The sequence below is a fragment of the Trichomycterus rosablanca genome, chromosome 27 (assembly GCF_030014385.1).
Source record: "Trichomycterus rosablanca isolate fTriRos1 chromosome 27, fTriRos1.hap1, whole genome shotgun sequence".
Classification (NCBI taxonomy): Eukaryota; Metazoa; Chordata; class Actinopteri; order Siluriformes; family Trichomycteridae; genus Trichomycterus; species Trichomycterus rosablanca.
Window position 1 is genome coordinate 8,957,065 of NC_086014.1, and position 18,545 is coordinate 8,975,609.

General features: G+C 38.9%; 1 protein-coding gene across 2 annotated transcripts in view; it reads left to right on the forward strand.

Moving 5' to 3' along the window:
- The first annotated feature begins 365 nt into the window (after nt 1-365).
- LOC134304100 (tyrosine-protein phosphatase non-receptor type 4-like) overlaps nt 366-18,545 on the forward strand; it is a 68,387-nt gene continuing 50,207 nt past the window's right edge. Inside the window, exons 1-3 of one of the 2 annotated variants that reach the window (XM_062989658.1) lie at nt 366-578; nt 16,223-16,377; nt 16,462-16,569. In XM_062989658.1, coding sequence (XP_062845728.1) covers nt 16,240-16,377; nt 16,462-16,569 — 246 coding nt within the window. In that variant the 5' untranslated portion in view covers nt 366-578; nt 16,223-16,239. Of the gene's footprint in view, nt 579-4,003; nt 4,134-16,222; nt 16,378-16,461; nt 16,570-18,545 lie in introns of those variants that run through there. The other variant, XM_062989659.1, reaches the window with a different exon arrangement.

Below are 18,545 nucleotides of genomic sequence, written 5' to 3' on the forward strand. Positions count from 1 at the left end.
TAATAATAATAATAATAATAATAATAATAATAATGAGAATAATAATAATAATGATGATGGTATTACTACTACTACTACTACTAGTACTAGTACTACTACTACTACTAATAATAATAATAATAATAATGAGAATAATAATAATAATAATAATAATGATGATGATGATGATGATGATGGTGGTATTAATAATTATAATAATAAGCCCCGCCCACCCTATACCACGCCCTCTCCGCTGTCAGCGTTTGCGCCATGTTAGCGGCGCTGCAGCTCAGCAGTTCTGTATCTGTATGGATCCTGGAAGCTACATAGAGAAAGAAGATGAGCATTATGTACAGAGAACTGCGCTTATATTTGCGTGAATTACCGCTAAAGAGAAGAGACTAGCCGCAGCAGGGGTGGTTCTTCTCTGCGTTTTTATTGCATGTGTGTGAGGGTTACTGGCCCTGTTTAACAGAGCAATGGAGCTTTTTCGTGCTTGCAGCGGCTGATCAGCGTCTCATCCCTCCACCAGCTTCCCCTGTTACCTTCATAAAAGCTTCATCTGTATCAGCTGGACTCTTACTGACCTGTGTATTAAGGTAAGCACTGAGCATTGTTTCCTTTCTGCTGTGCATCAGTCAGGATTAACGATTGTAAATTAGGGGGTTCGGAACACTGCATGAATCAAGTTGTCTACATGCGTTTGAATCCTCTATTTTTTAAACAAATCAAATCGATTCGTTTGATTCAAGTTCATTGCTGTGCATGACACATTCCAAACCCTGTGCAGAAATCTGCTCCTGTGCACATTTTGCAGGAATCAGAATAGATTGTTCATGCTTTATTAAACTATTAACTATTGATTCATCAGGTTTCGGTACATCTTGGACCTAATTCTATTGGCAGGAATCAAATTCTGTGAGCATTTGGGTCTCATAATAAATTAGACTCAGGTTCTCTTGACATTTCTGAATCAGATTCTTTAAACAAGTATGAATCTGATTCCCCAAATATTGGGGAATATTATAGATTCTTTAAATATGTATGAATCTGATTCTTTAAACATGTATAAATCAGGATTTTCAAACATTTCTGAATCAGATTTTTAAAACATGAATGAATCAGGGTCCCCAACATTTTGAATCTGATTCTTTATATATTTATAAATCAGGATCCCCAAACATGTATGAATCTGATTCTTTAAACATTTATGAATCAGGTTCTTTCAACATGTATGAATCAGGTTCCCCAAACATTTCTAAATCAGATTCTTTAAATACAATTCTTTAAACATTTATGAATCTGATTTTTTAAAACATGTATGAATCTGGTTTCCCTAACATTCCTAAATCTGATTCATTATACATGTATGAATCAGGATCCTCAAACATTTCTGAATCTGATTCCTTAAACATTTCTGAATCTGATTCATTATACATTCAGAAATTAGGATCCCCAAATTCTTTAGATATTTATGAATTAGGACCCACAAACATTTCTGAATCAGATTCTTTCAATATTTATGAATCAGAATCCCCGAACATTTTTGAATCTAATTCTTTAAACATTTATGAATCTGATTCTTTAAACATGTATGAATCTAATTCTTTAAACATGTATGAATCTGGTCCCCCAAAAATTTTAATTCGGATTCTTTATACATATATGAATCAGGTTCTTTAAACTTGTATGAATTAGGATCCCTAAACCGTTCTGAATCTGATTCCTTAAACATTTATGAATTAGGTTACTCAAACATTTCTGAATCTGATTTCTTGAACATGTGTGAACCACCCCCAAACATTTATGATTCAGATTCTTTAAACATTTCTGAATCCGATTCTTTGAACATGTATGAATCTGGTTTCGCAAACATTTCTGAATCTGATTAATTATACATTCCAAAATTTCTGAATCTGATTCTTTTTACATGTATGAATCAAGATCCTCAAACATTTCTGAATCTGATTCTTCAAAGATTTATGAATCTGGCTCCCCAAACATTCCTGAATCAGATTCCTTAAATATGTATGAATCATTTCTGAATCTGATTTTTTATACATTTCTCAATCTGATTCTTTGAACATGTATGAATCAGGATCCCCAAATATTTCTGAATCAGATTCTTTAAACATGTATGAATCAGGATCCCCAAACATTTCTGAATCTGATTCATTAAACATGTATGAATCAGGATCCCCAAACATTTCTGAATCAGATTCTTTAGTTCAAACATGTATGAATCAGGATCCCCAAACATTTCTGAATCAGATTCTTTAAACATGTATGAATCAGGATCCCCAAACATTTCTGAATCTGATTCTTTAAACATGTATGAAAAAGGATCCCCAAACATTTCTGAATCAGATTCTTTAAACGTGTATGAGTCAGGACCCCCAAAAATTTAAGTCGGATTTTTTTATACATATATGAATCAGGTTCTTTAAACTTGTATGAATTAGAATCCCTAATTCATTCTAAATCTGATTCCTTAAACATTTATAAATTGGGTTACTCAAACATTTTTTAATCTGATTCCTTCAACATGTGTGAATCAGGATCCTCAAACATTCCTGAATCAGATTCTTTAAACATGAATGAATATTTTTCCCCCATACATGAATGAATCTGATTCTTTAAACATGAATTAATTAGATTCTTTAAACATGAATGAATCTTTTTCCCCCAAACATTTCTGAATCAGATTCTTTCAACGTTTTCAAATTAAGAATCAGATTCAGAAATGTTTTTGGGATCCTGATTAATACATGTTTAAAGAATCTGATTCAGAAATGTTTGGGGATCCTGATTCATACATGTTTAAAGAATCAGATTCAGAAATGTTTGGGGATCCTGATTCATACATGTTTAAAGAATCCGATTCAGAAATTCTGAGATCCTAATTCATAAACGTTGAAAGAATGAATCTGATTCTTTAAACATGAATGAATCTTTTTCCCCCAAACATTTCTGAATGAGATTCTTTCAACGTGTATGAATTAAGAATCAGATTCAGAAATGTTTGAGGAACCTGATTCATACATGTTTAAAGAATCAGATTGAGAAATGTTTGGGGATCCTGATTCATACATGTTTAAAAAATCAGATTCAGAAATGTTTGGGGATCCTGATTCATACATGTTTAAAAAATCAGATTCAGAAATGTTTGGGGATCCTGATTCATACATGTTTAAAGAATCAGATTCAGAAATGTTTGGGGATCCTGATTCATACATGTTTAAAGAATCAGATTCAGAAATGTTTGGGGATCCTGATTCATACATGTTTAAAGAATCAGATTCAGATATGTTTGGGGATCCTGATTCATACATGTTTAAAGAATCAGATTCAGAAATTCAGAGATCCTAATTCATAAACGTTGAAAGAATGAATCTGATTCTTTCAACATGAATGAATCAGGATCCCCAAACATTTCTCAATCTGATTCTTTAAACATCTATGAATCAGGTCTATTTCTGACACGCTTTAAACGAATCGGGTTCATTCGGCACTTTCAAATCTGGTCATCTGCTCATTTTGAACGATCTGCGTCCATGCTGGCTCGCTCATTCACTGAAGTTCGAGTTGCTTTTGTTCCTTCTGAAATTGCACGGGGGTACCCTCTGCCAGGCTGCTTCCTCCTTCCTCGCCTGCATGCCGGCATGTGTGCCACATTACATCATCTGAAGCAATTATACCCAGTCTCTGCTCTGTTGTTCAACAGCGTATTTACCCAGTCTGTATGTTACGTAACACTGGTGTGTGTTCCCGCGGGCCAGCGGAGCCGGTACGAGGTATCTTGATGAGCACGGGGCTTTATCGATGGCAGGGAGTTAATAAGCGTCCTGCTGGGTCGATGTGAGCGTTTTCGGGTTACACGCGTCTCACGGCTGAATGGATGACATCATTTTGCTCGGCTCGCGGGTCTAGGTGCGCACTGTTCCGCAGCACCTGCTCTGTTTATCGCCCGGGTGTACGCTCGCTCTGGCGTGTATCTCCACCAACCGATGAATCAGCTGATGGATGGGTACGTTATTCTGTCCTCCATCACTGCGAGAAGGAGGCGAGCGGTGTTGCTGTGAGCTTTTTTTGTTGTCAGCAGGTAGGCGTGTGTATAGCCATCGAGATAAAATACCAGGAAAGTGATGGTACAGGTGAGACCCGTTTTAAACAACTTTGGTATGGTGATGTTTGATGTTAATGGGGTTTGAATCAGGATTTGCCACTCAAGAATGTCGTCTGTTGTCTTACTAAAAGATATACATACACTGCCTGGCCAAAAAAAAGGTCGCACACTGTAATATTTGGTTGGACCGCCTTTAGCTTTGATTACGGCACGCGTTCGCTGTGGCATCGTTTCCACAAGCGTCTGCAATGCCACAATATTTATTTCAGTCCAGAGATACGTTAATTTTTCCCCAAGATCTTGTATTGATGATGGGAGATTTGCACCACTGCGCAAAGTCTTCTCCAGCACATCCCAAAGATTCTCAACGGGGTTCAGGGGAAAATGATGTCTCATGCTCCCCGATGAATCCTGGCATTGTCATCTTGGAATGTGCCCGTGCCATCATGGAAGAAAAAATCCATCCATGGAATAACCTGGTCGTTCGGTGTATTCAGGTAGTCGGCTGACCTCATTCTTTGGGCGCATGACGTCGCTGAACCTAGACCTGACCGACTGCAGCGACCCCGGATCATAGCACTGCGCCCACAGGCTTGTACGGTCGGCCGCCTCTCTTCTTACCCCGATGCGCCCATCGCTCTGGAACAGGGTTAATCAGGACTCATCGGACCACGTGGCCTTCTTCCGATGCTCCAGAGTGCAATCTTCATGCTCCCTAGCAAATTGAAGCCGTTTTTGCCGGTTAGCCTCACCGACGAGTGGTTTCCTTAAGGCTACACAGCTGTTTAGTCCCAAACCCTTGAGTTCCCTTCGCATTGTGCGTGTGGAAATGCTCTTACTTTCACTATTAAACATCCCTGAGTTCTACTGGAGTTTTTCTACCATTTGATTTCAATAAACGTTTAAGTGATCGCCGATCACGAACATTCAAGATTTTTTTCCGACCACATTCCTTCCTCGAAGATGATGCAGTGTCCTTCCACTTTTTAATAATGCGTTGGACAGTTCTTAACCCGATTTTAAACCAATTCGTTAAACATGGCGTTAAAACTTAAATAAATAAATAACCCGATTTTAGTCGTTTCAGCTTCTCCTTAGATGTTTTCTCTGCCTGATGCATGCCAATAATTTGACCCTTCTGAAACAGATTAACATCTTTTCCACGACCACAGGATGTGTCTTTCGACATGGTTGTTTAACAAATGAGAAGCTACTCACTGCAACTTGTTGCCAGCTGAAACATAATCACCCATGCAGTAATTATCCAATGGGAGGCTTTTACCTATTTGCTTAGTTAAATCCAGGTGGTGACCTTTTTTTGGCCAGGCAGTGTATGTCATGTCCATTTGGCAGAGATGCCTGTGCTGTTGGGTTGACCATTAATTTCCACCACCAGTCGTAACCAGACCACCAGTGATGCTACCACACTCTTTACATCATTTAGCAGACGCCTTTATCCAAAGTGACTTACAGTACAGGTACAGTATACAGTCTGAGCAATTGAGGGTTAAGGACCTTGCTCAAGGGCCCAACAACAGCAAGGTACCCTAATCACTAGGCTACAACTTGCTGGCATGTGTATACTATATGTCAATGGTGGCTCAGTCGGTAGCACTGTCACATCACAGTGAGAAGGTCCTGGGTTCGATTCTCAGGTAGAGCGGTCTGTGTCCTTACTGTGTGGAGTCTGCTTGTTCTTTCCATGCCTGTGTGTTTTTCCTCCGGGAGCTCCGGTTTCCTCCCACAGTCCAAAGACATGCAAGTGAGGTGAACTGAAGATACCTGTCCTGTCATGAATGTAACCAAAGTGTAAAACGTGACACTAAAATCCTAATAAATACAACCCCAAATCAGAAAAAGTTGGGACAGCATGGAAAACACAGAGTTTCTTACATTTACTTTGACTTTTATTTCAGTGCAGACAGGATGAACTTGAGATACTTCATTTCATTTATTAATAAACATCCATTCCTGCATTTCAGGCCTGCAACACATTCCAAAAAAAAGTTGGGACAGTAAAGCATTTACCACTTTGTAATGTTGCCATTCCTTTTCACCACACTTAAAAGACGCTTTGGCACCGAGTACGGGTCGTCGTTGTTTCAAAATTCTCCACACGTTCTCTATTGGCCACAGATCAGGACTGCAGGCAGGCCAGTCCAGTACCTGTACCCTCTTCTTCCGCAGCCGTGCCTTTGTAATGTGTGCAGCATGTGGTTCTGCATTGTCTTGTTGAAAAATGCATGGACGTCCCTGGAAAACATGACGTCTTGAAGGCAGCATATGTTGCTCTAAGATCTCAATGTACTTTTCTGCAATAATGCTGCCATCACAGAAGTGTTAATGACCTTTGCCAGTCATTTTCACGCACACGGCGTCCATCCTAGATGCCTCCAAGCCAAGAGAAGTCGACGCCGCTTGTGGAAGTGGTTAACATAAGGCTTCTTTTTTGCACAGTAAAGTATTAAGTGGCATTTGTGCATGTAACTCTGTATTGTAGTGTTTGACAAAGGTTTGCCAAAGTAATCCCTCACCCATGTGGTTATATCAGCTATTGTTGAGTGGTGATTCTTGATGCAGTGCCGTCTGAGGGACATTGTTTTTAAACATTTCAATCATTTTCTCACACATTTGTTGACAACCTGGAGATCCCCTGATCATCTTTGCTCATCAAAGACTCAGCCTTTCCTGGATGCTGCTTTTGTACCAAACCATGATTACAATCACCTCATTACTAGCCCTAAATTGCCCCCGTCCCTACAGTTTTTGGAATGTGTTGCAGGCCTAAAATGCAGGAATGGATGTTTATTAATAAATGAAATGAAGTTGAGCAGATAAAACGTGAAATATCTCAGGTTCATCCTGTCTGCAATTAGTCAAAGTAAATGTAAGAAACACTGCATTTTTATTTTATTAACATTTTCCATACTCATGTTGTAGCATTCTGTAGACCTCTGATGGGTTCTAACTCTTTTCAGTGCGATTTCCTAGTTCATAACGGTCATACAACGGGGCGTGGCTGAAGTTTTACATTTGTACTACTTCTTTATGATGGATTACATGGAGCTCTGAGGCTGTGCAGGGTCTTTTGCGATGGTTTCGTCATTTTTAAGAGATGTGCTTTGGCAAGGTAATGTGTCGCTTGGGATCAGAGCTGGTCCTCCAACTACAAAGGGTATGAATACTTTATCAGTTTTGACCTTTTTAATTTTTAAATGACCGAGTGTTTCAGTTGTGTGTTTGTTATTATTCTGGCTTTTAGTCTCTTACTGTAAGTTTGGGTTTTGTTTAGCATATCAGCAAATAAATCACACTAAAAAATAAAGCGTCAAAAACAAATCGAGGAGAAAAAAAATGAAGGCAACATTTTGCAGGTTTTTTTTGCAAGCTTTTTGAGTTATTCCAATTTTTTTATGTATAGTGTTTTAAGTAACATGGACTTAGCAGCTGTCAACATGATTCTTGATTAAGCTAGCTGTCTTTCTAGCATTTCACTGTTCTAAATAAAATAATTTTTACTGCCGTTTTAATCAGAATGGAAAATGTGCCTCGGGTATCTGCATGATATCTATGACTGTATCTACTGTGACTGAGATGTAGTTGGCCTTCTGTTCACCATTACGTTCATTCTCAGTTTTGAATCAGTGTGAAGCAAGCTGAACAACATCGTCAAACACGTATTTAGTTAAAACATTCAGATTTAGATTTTTGTGTTCACACTTATTTACTATTTGCTAAAAAAAAAAAAAAAAAAAAAACAATCTTAGAAAGAACTCCAAACACATTAGTGCACTTGAGACAAAAAATACACATAAAGATTTAACTTGATACAATTTAAAACAGATATAGCCTGAAGTGCACATAAAGTTCCATTATTTAGTTAAATATTGTACGATCACATTAGTCGTCATTGTGCATTGAAACAAGACCCCACAATTTGTATCATCAGATCTCAAAACATGACAAATACAATCAAAAAAGCTGGCGATAGTATTGAACATATTGAATACATTATATTAAAGTACTGGATAAAAGTCCTCCAGTTTATTTTTTAGGGTGTTTTGTATTTTAAAAAGCTGACACAACCCCAAACTATTTTTTTTTAATGTATCCAAATAATTTACATTCAATTGACATTAACTTTATATTTGACAAAATTATAAAAAAAAACAAAATAAAGAATCACATCATTTCATTACACAATCATGACTAATTTAAAACATTTAATATTAAGTAAATAATGGAAAATAAAATTCAGTTTCTGGTAACTTAAATATGTCAGTGAATAATTTTTTTTTTAGCAAATTGGTTTGAATACAATTAATAATATATATAATTTTTCTTCTTAGATCACATCTGTTTATTTGTATTCTTTTGTTGTCGTTTTGGTGTTGTCGTTTTGTGTTTATATATATATATATATATATATATATATATATATAAATTATTTTCTCATCTTGTTAAAACATATTCTTGTTTTCTTGATATTCTTGAAACATTCAGATTTAGATTTCCATGTTCAGACGTATTTAGTGTAAACATATATATATACAAAACATTTTCTTGATATTCGCGAAACATTTAGATTTTAACTAAATACGTCAGAACACAAAAATCTAAATCTGAATGTTTTGACTAAATACGTCAGAACACAAAAATCTAAATCTGAATGTTTTAACTAAATACGTCTGAACACAAAAATCAGAATCTGAATGTTTTAACTAAATAAGTGTGAATACAAAAATCTAAATCTGAATGTTTTAACTAAATAAGTGTGAATAAAAAAATCTAAATCTGAATGTTTTAACTAAATAATTGTGAACACAAAAATCTAAATCTGAATGTTTTAACTAAATAATTGTGAACACAAAAATCTAAATCTGAATGTTTTAACGAAATACGTCTGAACACAAAAATCAGAATCTGAATGTTTTAACTAAATACGTCTGAACACAAAAATCAGAATCTGAATGTTTTAACTAAATAAGTGTGAATACAAAAATCTAAATCTGAATGTTTTAACTAAATAAGTGTGAATAAAAAAATCTAAATCTGAATGTTTTAACTAAATAATTGTGAACACAAAAATCTAAATCTGAATGTTTTAACTAAATAATTGTGAACACAAAAATTTAAATCTGAATGTTTTAACTAAATACGTCTGAACGCAAAAATCTAAATCTGAATGTTTTAACGAAATACGTCTGAACACAAAAATCTGAATCTGAATGTTTTAACTAAATACGTCTGAACACAAAAATCAGAATCTGAATGTTTTAACTAAATAAGTGTGAATACAAAAATCTAAATCTGAATGTTTTAACTAAATAAGTGTGAATAAAAAAATCTAAATCTGAATGTTTTAACTAAATAATTGTGAACACAAAAATCTAAATCTGAATGTTTTAACTAAATAATTGTGAACACAAAAATTTAAATCTGAATGTTTTAACTAAATACGTCTGAACGCAAAAATCTAAATCTGAATGTTTTAACGAAATACGTCTGAACACAAAAATCTGAATCTGAATGTTTTAACTAAATACGTCTGAACACAAAAATCAGAATCTGAATGTTTTAACTAAATAAGTGTGAATACAAAAATCTAAATCTGAATGTTTTAACTAAATAAGTGTGAATAAAAAAATCTAAATCTGAATGTTTTAACTAAATAATTGTGAACACAAAAATCTAAATCTGAATGTTTTAACTAAATACGTCTGAACGCAAAAATCTAAATCTGAATGTTTTAAATAAATACGTCTGAACACAAAAATCGAAATCTGAATGTTTCAACTAAGTACGTCTGAACACAAAACATTCAGATGATTATTTTTGTGTTCACATTTGTTCAGTTACAACATTGAGATTTTTTTATTTTAGAACAGGTAGATATAGAGTAGGCACAATTGGCAGTACCTACAGCAGACTAAATTGGCCACAGGACTAAAAAGAGGGTGGGGAATGTGTAGCCTTGGATCGCTTGGATTGTATACTGTCACAGTACTGTAAGTCGCTTTGGATTATATATAAATAGTGGAAATCACTGCATGACTCTCCATGCGCAAGACTGGCCTCACTCGTAAATCCACAGAAGTATAGGCAAATAATAGGGGGCCGGTAGACTGCGTACGCTTTCGAGGGAGTGTGTGTAAGGCAAATATACCCTTCTCAAATGCGATCGGGGTCCCTAACTGCGGAAGACTAACTGGCTACGTTAAAATGTAAGCATTGCGATTTGAACCCAGCAGCGGCGGGTTTGCTAGTCTCACTGGTACAGATTAGAACAGGAAAACGCTCAGCATCAGTATCGCAAGCATAGAGTGATTTGTCTGCTGCAAGTACATCCTGTTAATTCATATTATGTTTGACAACATGTGCACAGTGGTTAAGACGAGATGCATTTCCTGTTTGACAGTATTGCTGACCTTAGGGCTCAACAGGATGTGGTAACTGTAACATTTAAAAGTGTGAATATCGTTCAACCTAACAAAGAATCAGTTCGAGCTATTTGTGAGAACGATGCCTTGCTTCTACTGGCAGCATACACTGATTAGGCGTAACATTATGACCACCTGCTTGTTTCTACACTCACTGTTTTGCAGTTCTTCAATGGTCAGGACCCCCACAGGACCACCACAGAGTAGGTATTATTTAGGTGGTGGATCATTCTCAGCACTGCAGTGACACTGACCACTGATGGTGGTGGTGTGTTAGTGTGTGTTGTGCTGGTATGAGTGGAGTTTTTAAATACTGTGTCCACTCACTGTCCACTCTATTAGACACTCCCACCTAGTTGGTCCACCTTGTAGGTGTAAAGTCAGAGACGATCGCTCATCTATTGCTGCTGTTTGAGTTGGTCATCATGTAGACCTTCATCAGTGGTCACAAGACGCTGTTGGCTGGATATTTTTGGTTGGTGGACTATTCTCAGTCCAGCAGTGACAGTGAGGTGTTTAAAAACTCCTGTGTCTGATCCACTCATACCAGCACAACGCACACTAACACACCACCACCATGTCAGTGGCACTGCAGTGCTGAGAATGATCCACCACCTAAATAATACCTGCTCTGTAGTGGTCCTGTGGGGGTCCTGACCATTAAAGAACAGCATGAAAGGGGGCGAACAAAGCATGCAGAAACAGATGGACTACAGTCAGTCATTGTAGAACTACAAAGTGCTTCTATATGGTAAGTTGAGCTAGAAACAAGGAGGTGGTTCTAATGTTATGGCTGATCGGTGTACATTAGTGTGAGATTGTCTTTCTTTCCACCAAAGTTTCCATTAATCTGATTTACGAGTCCTGCAACACGTTCCAAAAAAAGTTGGGACAGTAAAGCATTTACCACTTTGTAATGTTGCCATTCCTTCTCCAAGGGATTTAGTGTTTCAGGTTTTATGTTGTCCCATTCTTGCAGCAAACACGTCTTATGATATTGGTCCATCCTAGATGCCTCCGAGCCCAGAGAAGTTGACGCCGCTTCTGGACATGGTTAACATAAGGCTTCTTTTTTGCACAGTAAAGTTTTAAGTGGCATTTGTGCATGTAACTCTGTATTGTGGTGCTTGATAAAGGTAATCCCTTGCCTCAGTGTTAGGTCCTTGGTAAGCTGTTGGTGAATGTGTCACTAACACAGTGCGTGTACAGTGGATGACCCGGGCTGACCTTCACTAACATATGTGTGCTGTGAATGCGAAAAGCGTGACTGTCAGAAGAAAGACCTTTTGTAGTGCAACTTTCTCACTTGCATGGTTTTTCTAGCTTGGATTTATAAAAAATGGAGCATATAATTCTTTTAAACAATTTATTTGACATACTTGTTTGCAATGTGTGTGACTGAAACACCTGAACTCAGTCAGTAGGGGTGTCCACATACTTTTAGCCATATAGATACACCTGTCGGCCATTCAGTTACTTTACCACATCCAATGTGTTGCTTTGTACAGTTTGGGTCTGTCTGAAAACCTAGTGAGCTGCCTGAATAGCGAGGATTCTGATAGGGCGTCGAGCTTATACGGCAGGTTATTCAGACACACTACTTAGACAGCAATTACGTCACCTCAGTTTTAGTTTACTAAGCTAACACAGTTAGCCTCAGGTTATTCAAACCAATAGTCTGAGGCTGCACAACCTGCCTTCACTGCTGACTGAGGACGCCTCTCAGTTGACATACGCCCCCTCCGGCACGTACAGTCAGTACAGACTGCATTTTTCACCTGCACGAGTCGAGTTCATACACTTGACGGGCACTGTGTACGGAGGGCCACACCCCCATCAGCATTATTCCATCAGTCAGCCAGCAGGGGCCGCCGTCGCACCAGTTATGAGGACCTATGATCCGAATTTCTTACCCTCTAACCCTGAACAGCCAATCGTTGTTCATGCAGCCGCCCAGCCCAGTCGGAAAGGCAGAGCTGAGATTCGATACGATGTATTCGAAACCCCAACTCTGGTGAGCTAGCGTACTTTACCGCTGCGCCACCTGAGCGGCCTTCCTCGCTCTTTTTTTTTACCGACCAATCACAGGCGTTGTCGCGGAGTGTCATCGAAGCCTCTGCGCGACGTCAAGTCAAATTTATTTGTATAGCACTTTTTACAATGGACATTGTCTCAAAGCAACTTTACAGACTCCAGGACCAACAGACCAAGAACCCTTGTTGAGCAAGCCGAGGGCGACAGTGCCAAGTAAAAAATCTCCCTTAAAAATACAAGAAGAAACCTTCAGAGGAACCAGACTCAGCAGGGACCCCCCATCCTCTTTGGGTGGCCTGAAGGATAATTTGAATAAATAGGATTTACACACATCATACATACACAGAATTTAATTAACTAGTATAAAATAAATGGAGTTATTCATTTCCGTAGTGAGTTCTGGACATTTTTGGTGCAAACAAGCCAGGTACCCGTCACATCTAGCGGGAGCAGCATTGTTGGCACGGCAGTCTCGACGTGCAGTCTGTAACCTCGGGGTAAAACAACAGAAGATGCAGTTAAAGAGTAAAATGTCAGTTTTGCAGAGTGTAGCTCCGTGGTTGTTCGCTTTCTCCGCAATTACATCACGTTGGTCGCCGAAGCCAGGCGAACGCCGTCTCCGCGTGAAGTATGCTGAGGCTAGGGGTGTGCTATATCGTATCGTTCACGATAATACGGGTATAATTTTTTAAACGTTAAAAAACGTCTCATTCGCGGGGCGACAGCAGAGCGGCGCAATGTGGAGAGACACTTCAGTATATGTCACATAAACTTCCATCTACATCGCAGCTTTTTTTAATTCGTACATAACTGATCATTTGTACAAACATGGGACCGAGTTCATAATTTGTTCTAAAATGTTGCAAAGGTCGTGATAAGTACAAACGGGACATGATTTGTAAATGTGACTGTTAATGATTTCCTAAAAATGCTATAGAAGTGATCATTTGTAAAAATATGACAGAAGGAGCAAATGCTGGAAAGAAATGATCGAAGCTATCGCATTTGGTTTAGCTAAAGATATGATGCCAATTTAAACGATTGAGAAGCAAGGCTTTATCCAGCTTATTAAAAAGCTAGACCGGAGATACGTAATAATAATAGATAATATTAGGCAGTCTACTTTGTGTTTGTTTTTCTGTTTACTGTGAAGCTTTTGAGTATTTTTGTATAATTATTACTGTTAAAATTTAAAAACATGCACAGGCACTTTCGTTTTTATTTTTATTTTTTATTATTATCTATTTTTTCCCACTTTTTTCCCCCAATTTTTATCCCTATTCTAGTCATGTCCAATTACCCTGATTGTGTCCTCTTTACTGATTCGACCCTTCACCGCTGACTGAGGACGCCACTCAACTGACTTGCGCCCCCCTCCGGCACGCAATCAGTACAGCCTGCATTTTTCACCCGCACGAGCCGAGTTCATACACCGAGAGACACTGCGCGCGGAGGGTCACACCCCCCTCAACGTTATTCCTCAGCCCCGTGCAGGCGCCGCCAGTCAACCAGCAGGGGCCGCAGTCGCACCAGTTATGAGGACCCATGCTCCGACTCTACCCCTAAGCCCCTGAACAACAGCCAAACGTTGTTCATACTGCCGCCCAACCCAGTCGGAAAGGCAGAGCTGAGTTTCGATACGATGCATCTAGAAACCCAACTCTGGTGCGCTAGCGTACTTTACCGCTGCGCCACCTGAGCGGCGGCACTTTCGTTTCTTGAAGGATTTTTTGATACATTATTTATGTTACATTATTTTTATTGGAAGACAAAATACAGAAAAGTGTGCGTAATTCCTACATACTTCTTACATATTTCTACAAAGTGTTTGAAACTTTATTATTAATATATTAATATTAATATATTATTATATATTAATTCTAAATAAAACTTGAACATAATTTTTTTTTTGGCAATAGTGTTTTCTTGAAATGAAATTTTTTTTGTGTGTGTTTTGTTTAGGGCTGTCAAACGATTAAAAATTTTAATCGCGATTAATCGCAGAATTTCATATAGTTAATCGCGATTAATCGCATTAAATAAAATCTGTGTAAATGTTATAGAAAACAAGGTTTTTTAAGTGAAATGTGAAAAGTGGACGTTTCTACACGAAGTGAGTGTGTTTTGACCCTTTTGGGGCTTCCATAGTTCATGGACTAGCGTGCTTGACTCCGGTATTCAGTGCCGTAACAGATTAAGTTAATAAAGTGTTTTGCTCCTGACAACTTGTGAATATACCGTGTATTTATTTCTTTATTATGCAAGTGCATCCCTACGACGCTCAGTTATATTATTTTAACAAACCGCAAATGAACAACGGTGGCAAGTCCGACATTAAAACGTTGGTTCTACCAGTCAAGTCTCAACATGAACTAGAATTTGCGTTAACGGCACTATTTTTTTTAATCGCGTTAAATTGAGATTGCGTTAATGCGTTATTATCGCGTTAACTTCGACAGCCCTAGTTTTGTTATATCGCCAAAAATATCGTTATCGCAAAAATACCCTAAAATATCGTGATATTATTTTAGGGCCATATCGCCCACCCCTAGCTGACACTTTTATTGTGTTTATTTTGTGCCGCCATGCAACATCTTTTGTGGAAAGAATTCCATGAGTGCCTTTGAGTGTCTACTCACCTTACAAACAAAAAAGTATTTGTCTGACCGGTCAACCACCTTCTTCGATGTCCAGTTTGGGCTGTCCATTGTTTGGGCTTTTGGTGGCCAACATGAGTTAGCATGTGCACTTCGATGCACTGTGTTTTGACACGTTCACCTCATACCCAGTGTCGGTGGGTATTCGCCACGGCTGCCTGTGTGAGGCCCCCCCCCCCGTGCTCCTTCAGAGATACTACGACCCAGTTGTCTGGCCAGAACGATTTGGCTCTTATCAAAGTCACTCAGGCCTTCATGGCTGATCATATCTGCTGCGTTCAACACTGGTGCTGCCACGTGTCCCAACATTTAATGTTTCTGACCGTGACATGCACAACTGTAACAAAATAAGCATTACTGTGCATTTTTTTGGGTGGGTCTAATATTTTTGTTTATTACTGCCTTAAATGTTAATAAGTAAAGAAACTAATCCCAATGGTCTTGTGTTGAGTTTAACACTTATCCCAGTGTTAAACTCCTAGTACGCAAAACCATTAACAGCATTTTTGTTCTTATTGTTGAACATGATCAGGCATAACATTATAACCACCTTCCGAATATTGTGTTGGTCCCACTTTTTGCTGCCAAACCAGCCCTGACCCATTGAGACATGGACTCCACTAGACCCCTGAAGGTGTGCTCTGGTATCTGGCACCAAGATGTCAGCAGCAGATCCTTTAACCCCTCTAAGTTGTGACGTGAGGCCTCCATGGATCGGACTTGTATGTTCACTCCCCATGTGCATCAGTGAGCCTTGGTCGCCCATGACCCTGTCGCCGGTTTACCACTGTTCCTTTCTCTAACACATCAACAGGTGCCGTGATGAAGAGATAATCAGTGTTATTCACTTCACCTTATGCCATACACGGAGTAGCCTGACCATGTGTCCATGTGACCGTGTGTTGACATAAATAGATCATGTGACTTTCTTAGCCTGAAGAGTGACTGGTAATTAATGTGACTATTCTTGTGTGTGCGTTGTGCAGATAGTGTGAGGACAGTAATGACCGCACGCTTCCGGTTGCCTGCTGGCCGAAGCTCCGATGTGGGAGAGTCCGAAGTGGTACAAGAAAGATCAAGCTCCCAGGTGGTGTGTAACGTTTTACTGCTGGACAACACAGTGCAGGAATTCAGAGTAAATGTAAGTAAACACACACACACACACACACACACATCTCTAGTGTTGGTGTAATTTCTCTCTCTTTCTATGTCTCTCTCTCTCTAGAAACAGGATCAGGGTCAGGTCTTGTTGGATGCAGTCTTTAAACATCTGGATCTGACAGAGCGAGACTACTTTGGACTTCAGATCACTGATGACTCCTCAGAATCCCAGGCAAGCCACACTGACATACACAAACACACACACACACACACACACACACACACACACACACACACACATACAAGGTGCGTCTTCTCTTAGTAAGATAAAGCTACAGTTCATACACTCGTTATGTAAATTGTCCTACGAGGAATGTATGTCATTTTAATTATTCCTGCAGCTGTTCTTTATCAGTGGATAAATAACTGGAGCACATAATAACACACACACACACACATATGCACTGATCAGCCATAACATTAAAACCACCTCCTTGTTTCTACACTCACTGTCCTTCAATGGTCAGGACCACTACAGAGCAGGTATTATTTGACTGTTGGATCATTCTCAGCACTGCAGTGATACTGACATGGTGGTGGTGTGTTAGTGTGTGTTGTGCTGGTATGAGTTTTTAAACACCACACTGTCACTGCTGGACTGAGAATAGTCCACCAACCTAAAATATCCAGCCAACAGTGCCCCGTGGGAAAGCGTCCTGGACCACTGATGAGGGTCTAGAAGATGACCAACTCAAACAGCAGCAATAGATGAGCGATCGTCTCTGACTTTACATCTACAAGGTGGACCGACTAGGTAGGAATGTCTAACACCACCACCATGTAAATCAGTGTCACTGCAGTGCTGAGAATAATCCACCACCTAAATAATACCTGCTCTGTGGTGGTCATGTGGGGGTCCTGACCATTGAAGAACAGGGTGAAAGCAGGCTAAAAAAGTATGTTGAGAAATATATGGAGTACAGTCAGTAATTGTAGAACTACAAAGTGCTTCTATATGGTAAGTGGAGCTGATAAAATGAACTGAAGTGAGTGTAGAAACAAGGAGGTGGTTTTAATGTTATGGCTGATCAGTGAAAACCGCCTTCGTTAAACGCCGATGTGAAAACACTTCAATCTAATGGTGGGATGCGGGATGCAGTCACTTCGCGGGTCACAAAATCGACATGCATTGTGGGAGATGTAGTTTAAAGCAGCATAGACTTTACATTTTAAGTCAGGGGTGTCAAACTCATAGCCCCGTAATTTTATGTGGCCTGCGAGAGCTTAAAAGACGTATGATCGTTTTGATGGTTCGAGTAGTTACAGAGACGTACTTATAATTTAATGCGACACCTGCGCCTTGAGGTGGCAACCGTTGACATCGTAGTCATGGCAACAAACTTTGACCTTCGCTTAGAAGCCATGTCACTTTTACGTTTTAGCGGCAAAAGAACGCAGGGTAGCGTAGTCAGTAGCGTACACAATAATAAATAGAAGTTAATGCTCCGTTTATATTCTCAGTTCTCAGCGAGTATGTTACAGCGTTTCAGTTACGACTTTACCGTAATTCCATAATTAAATACGGTTGTTACCGTTACTGTAGCAGTTAGTATTTGTACGCATAGCGCTATTTTACGTTTGGTTACATTTCATATCGTACCAGATGTAACACTTAACTACAGCTACTGTACGTGCATGTACTGTATAAAGTTTTTATTGTTTGTATTTTGTAGTTTTACTCCATGCTGATGCACACAGTGTATCACACAGTTGGGATGCAAATAAAACCGACGTAACTGTATTTTGGAGGGAGCTGTCTGTCTGTCTGTCTAGCTGAGAAATGGGGAAAAAACTCATAGCGAGGGCAGAACAATTGTCTGTCTTAAAATACACTGTAAAATCGTACATAAACTGCATCTCCTACAATGCATGCCGATTTTGTGACCTGCAAAGTGACCGCATCCCGCCACTGGATGATGTTGAGAAATATTTACAAATAAAGAGAAAATTGAAGCAGAATTAGGTAATTTAATGAAAGATGGGAAATCGGTACGTCTCTTGTGTCATGAGGCCGTGTCTGTGGTAAAGGAGGACAATATAAATGTAGATATACAATATAAATATACAGTATAAATTTGACATTTTGACACCAAACACAGAATTAAGACTTAATTCTGGCAGGCAGACTGCAATCACAGCAGGATACGT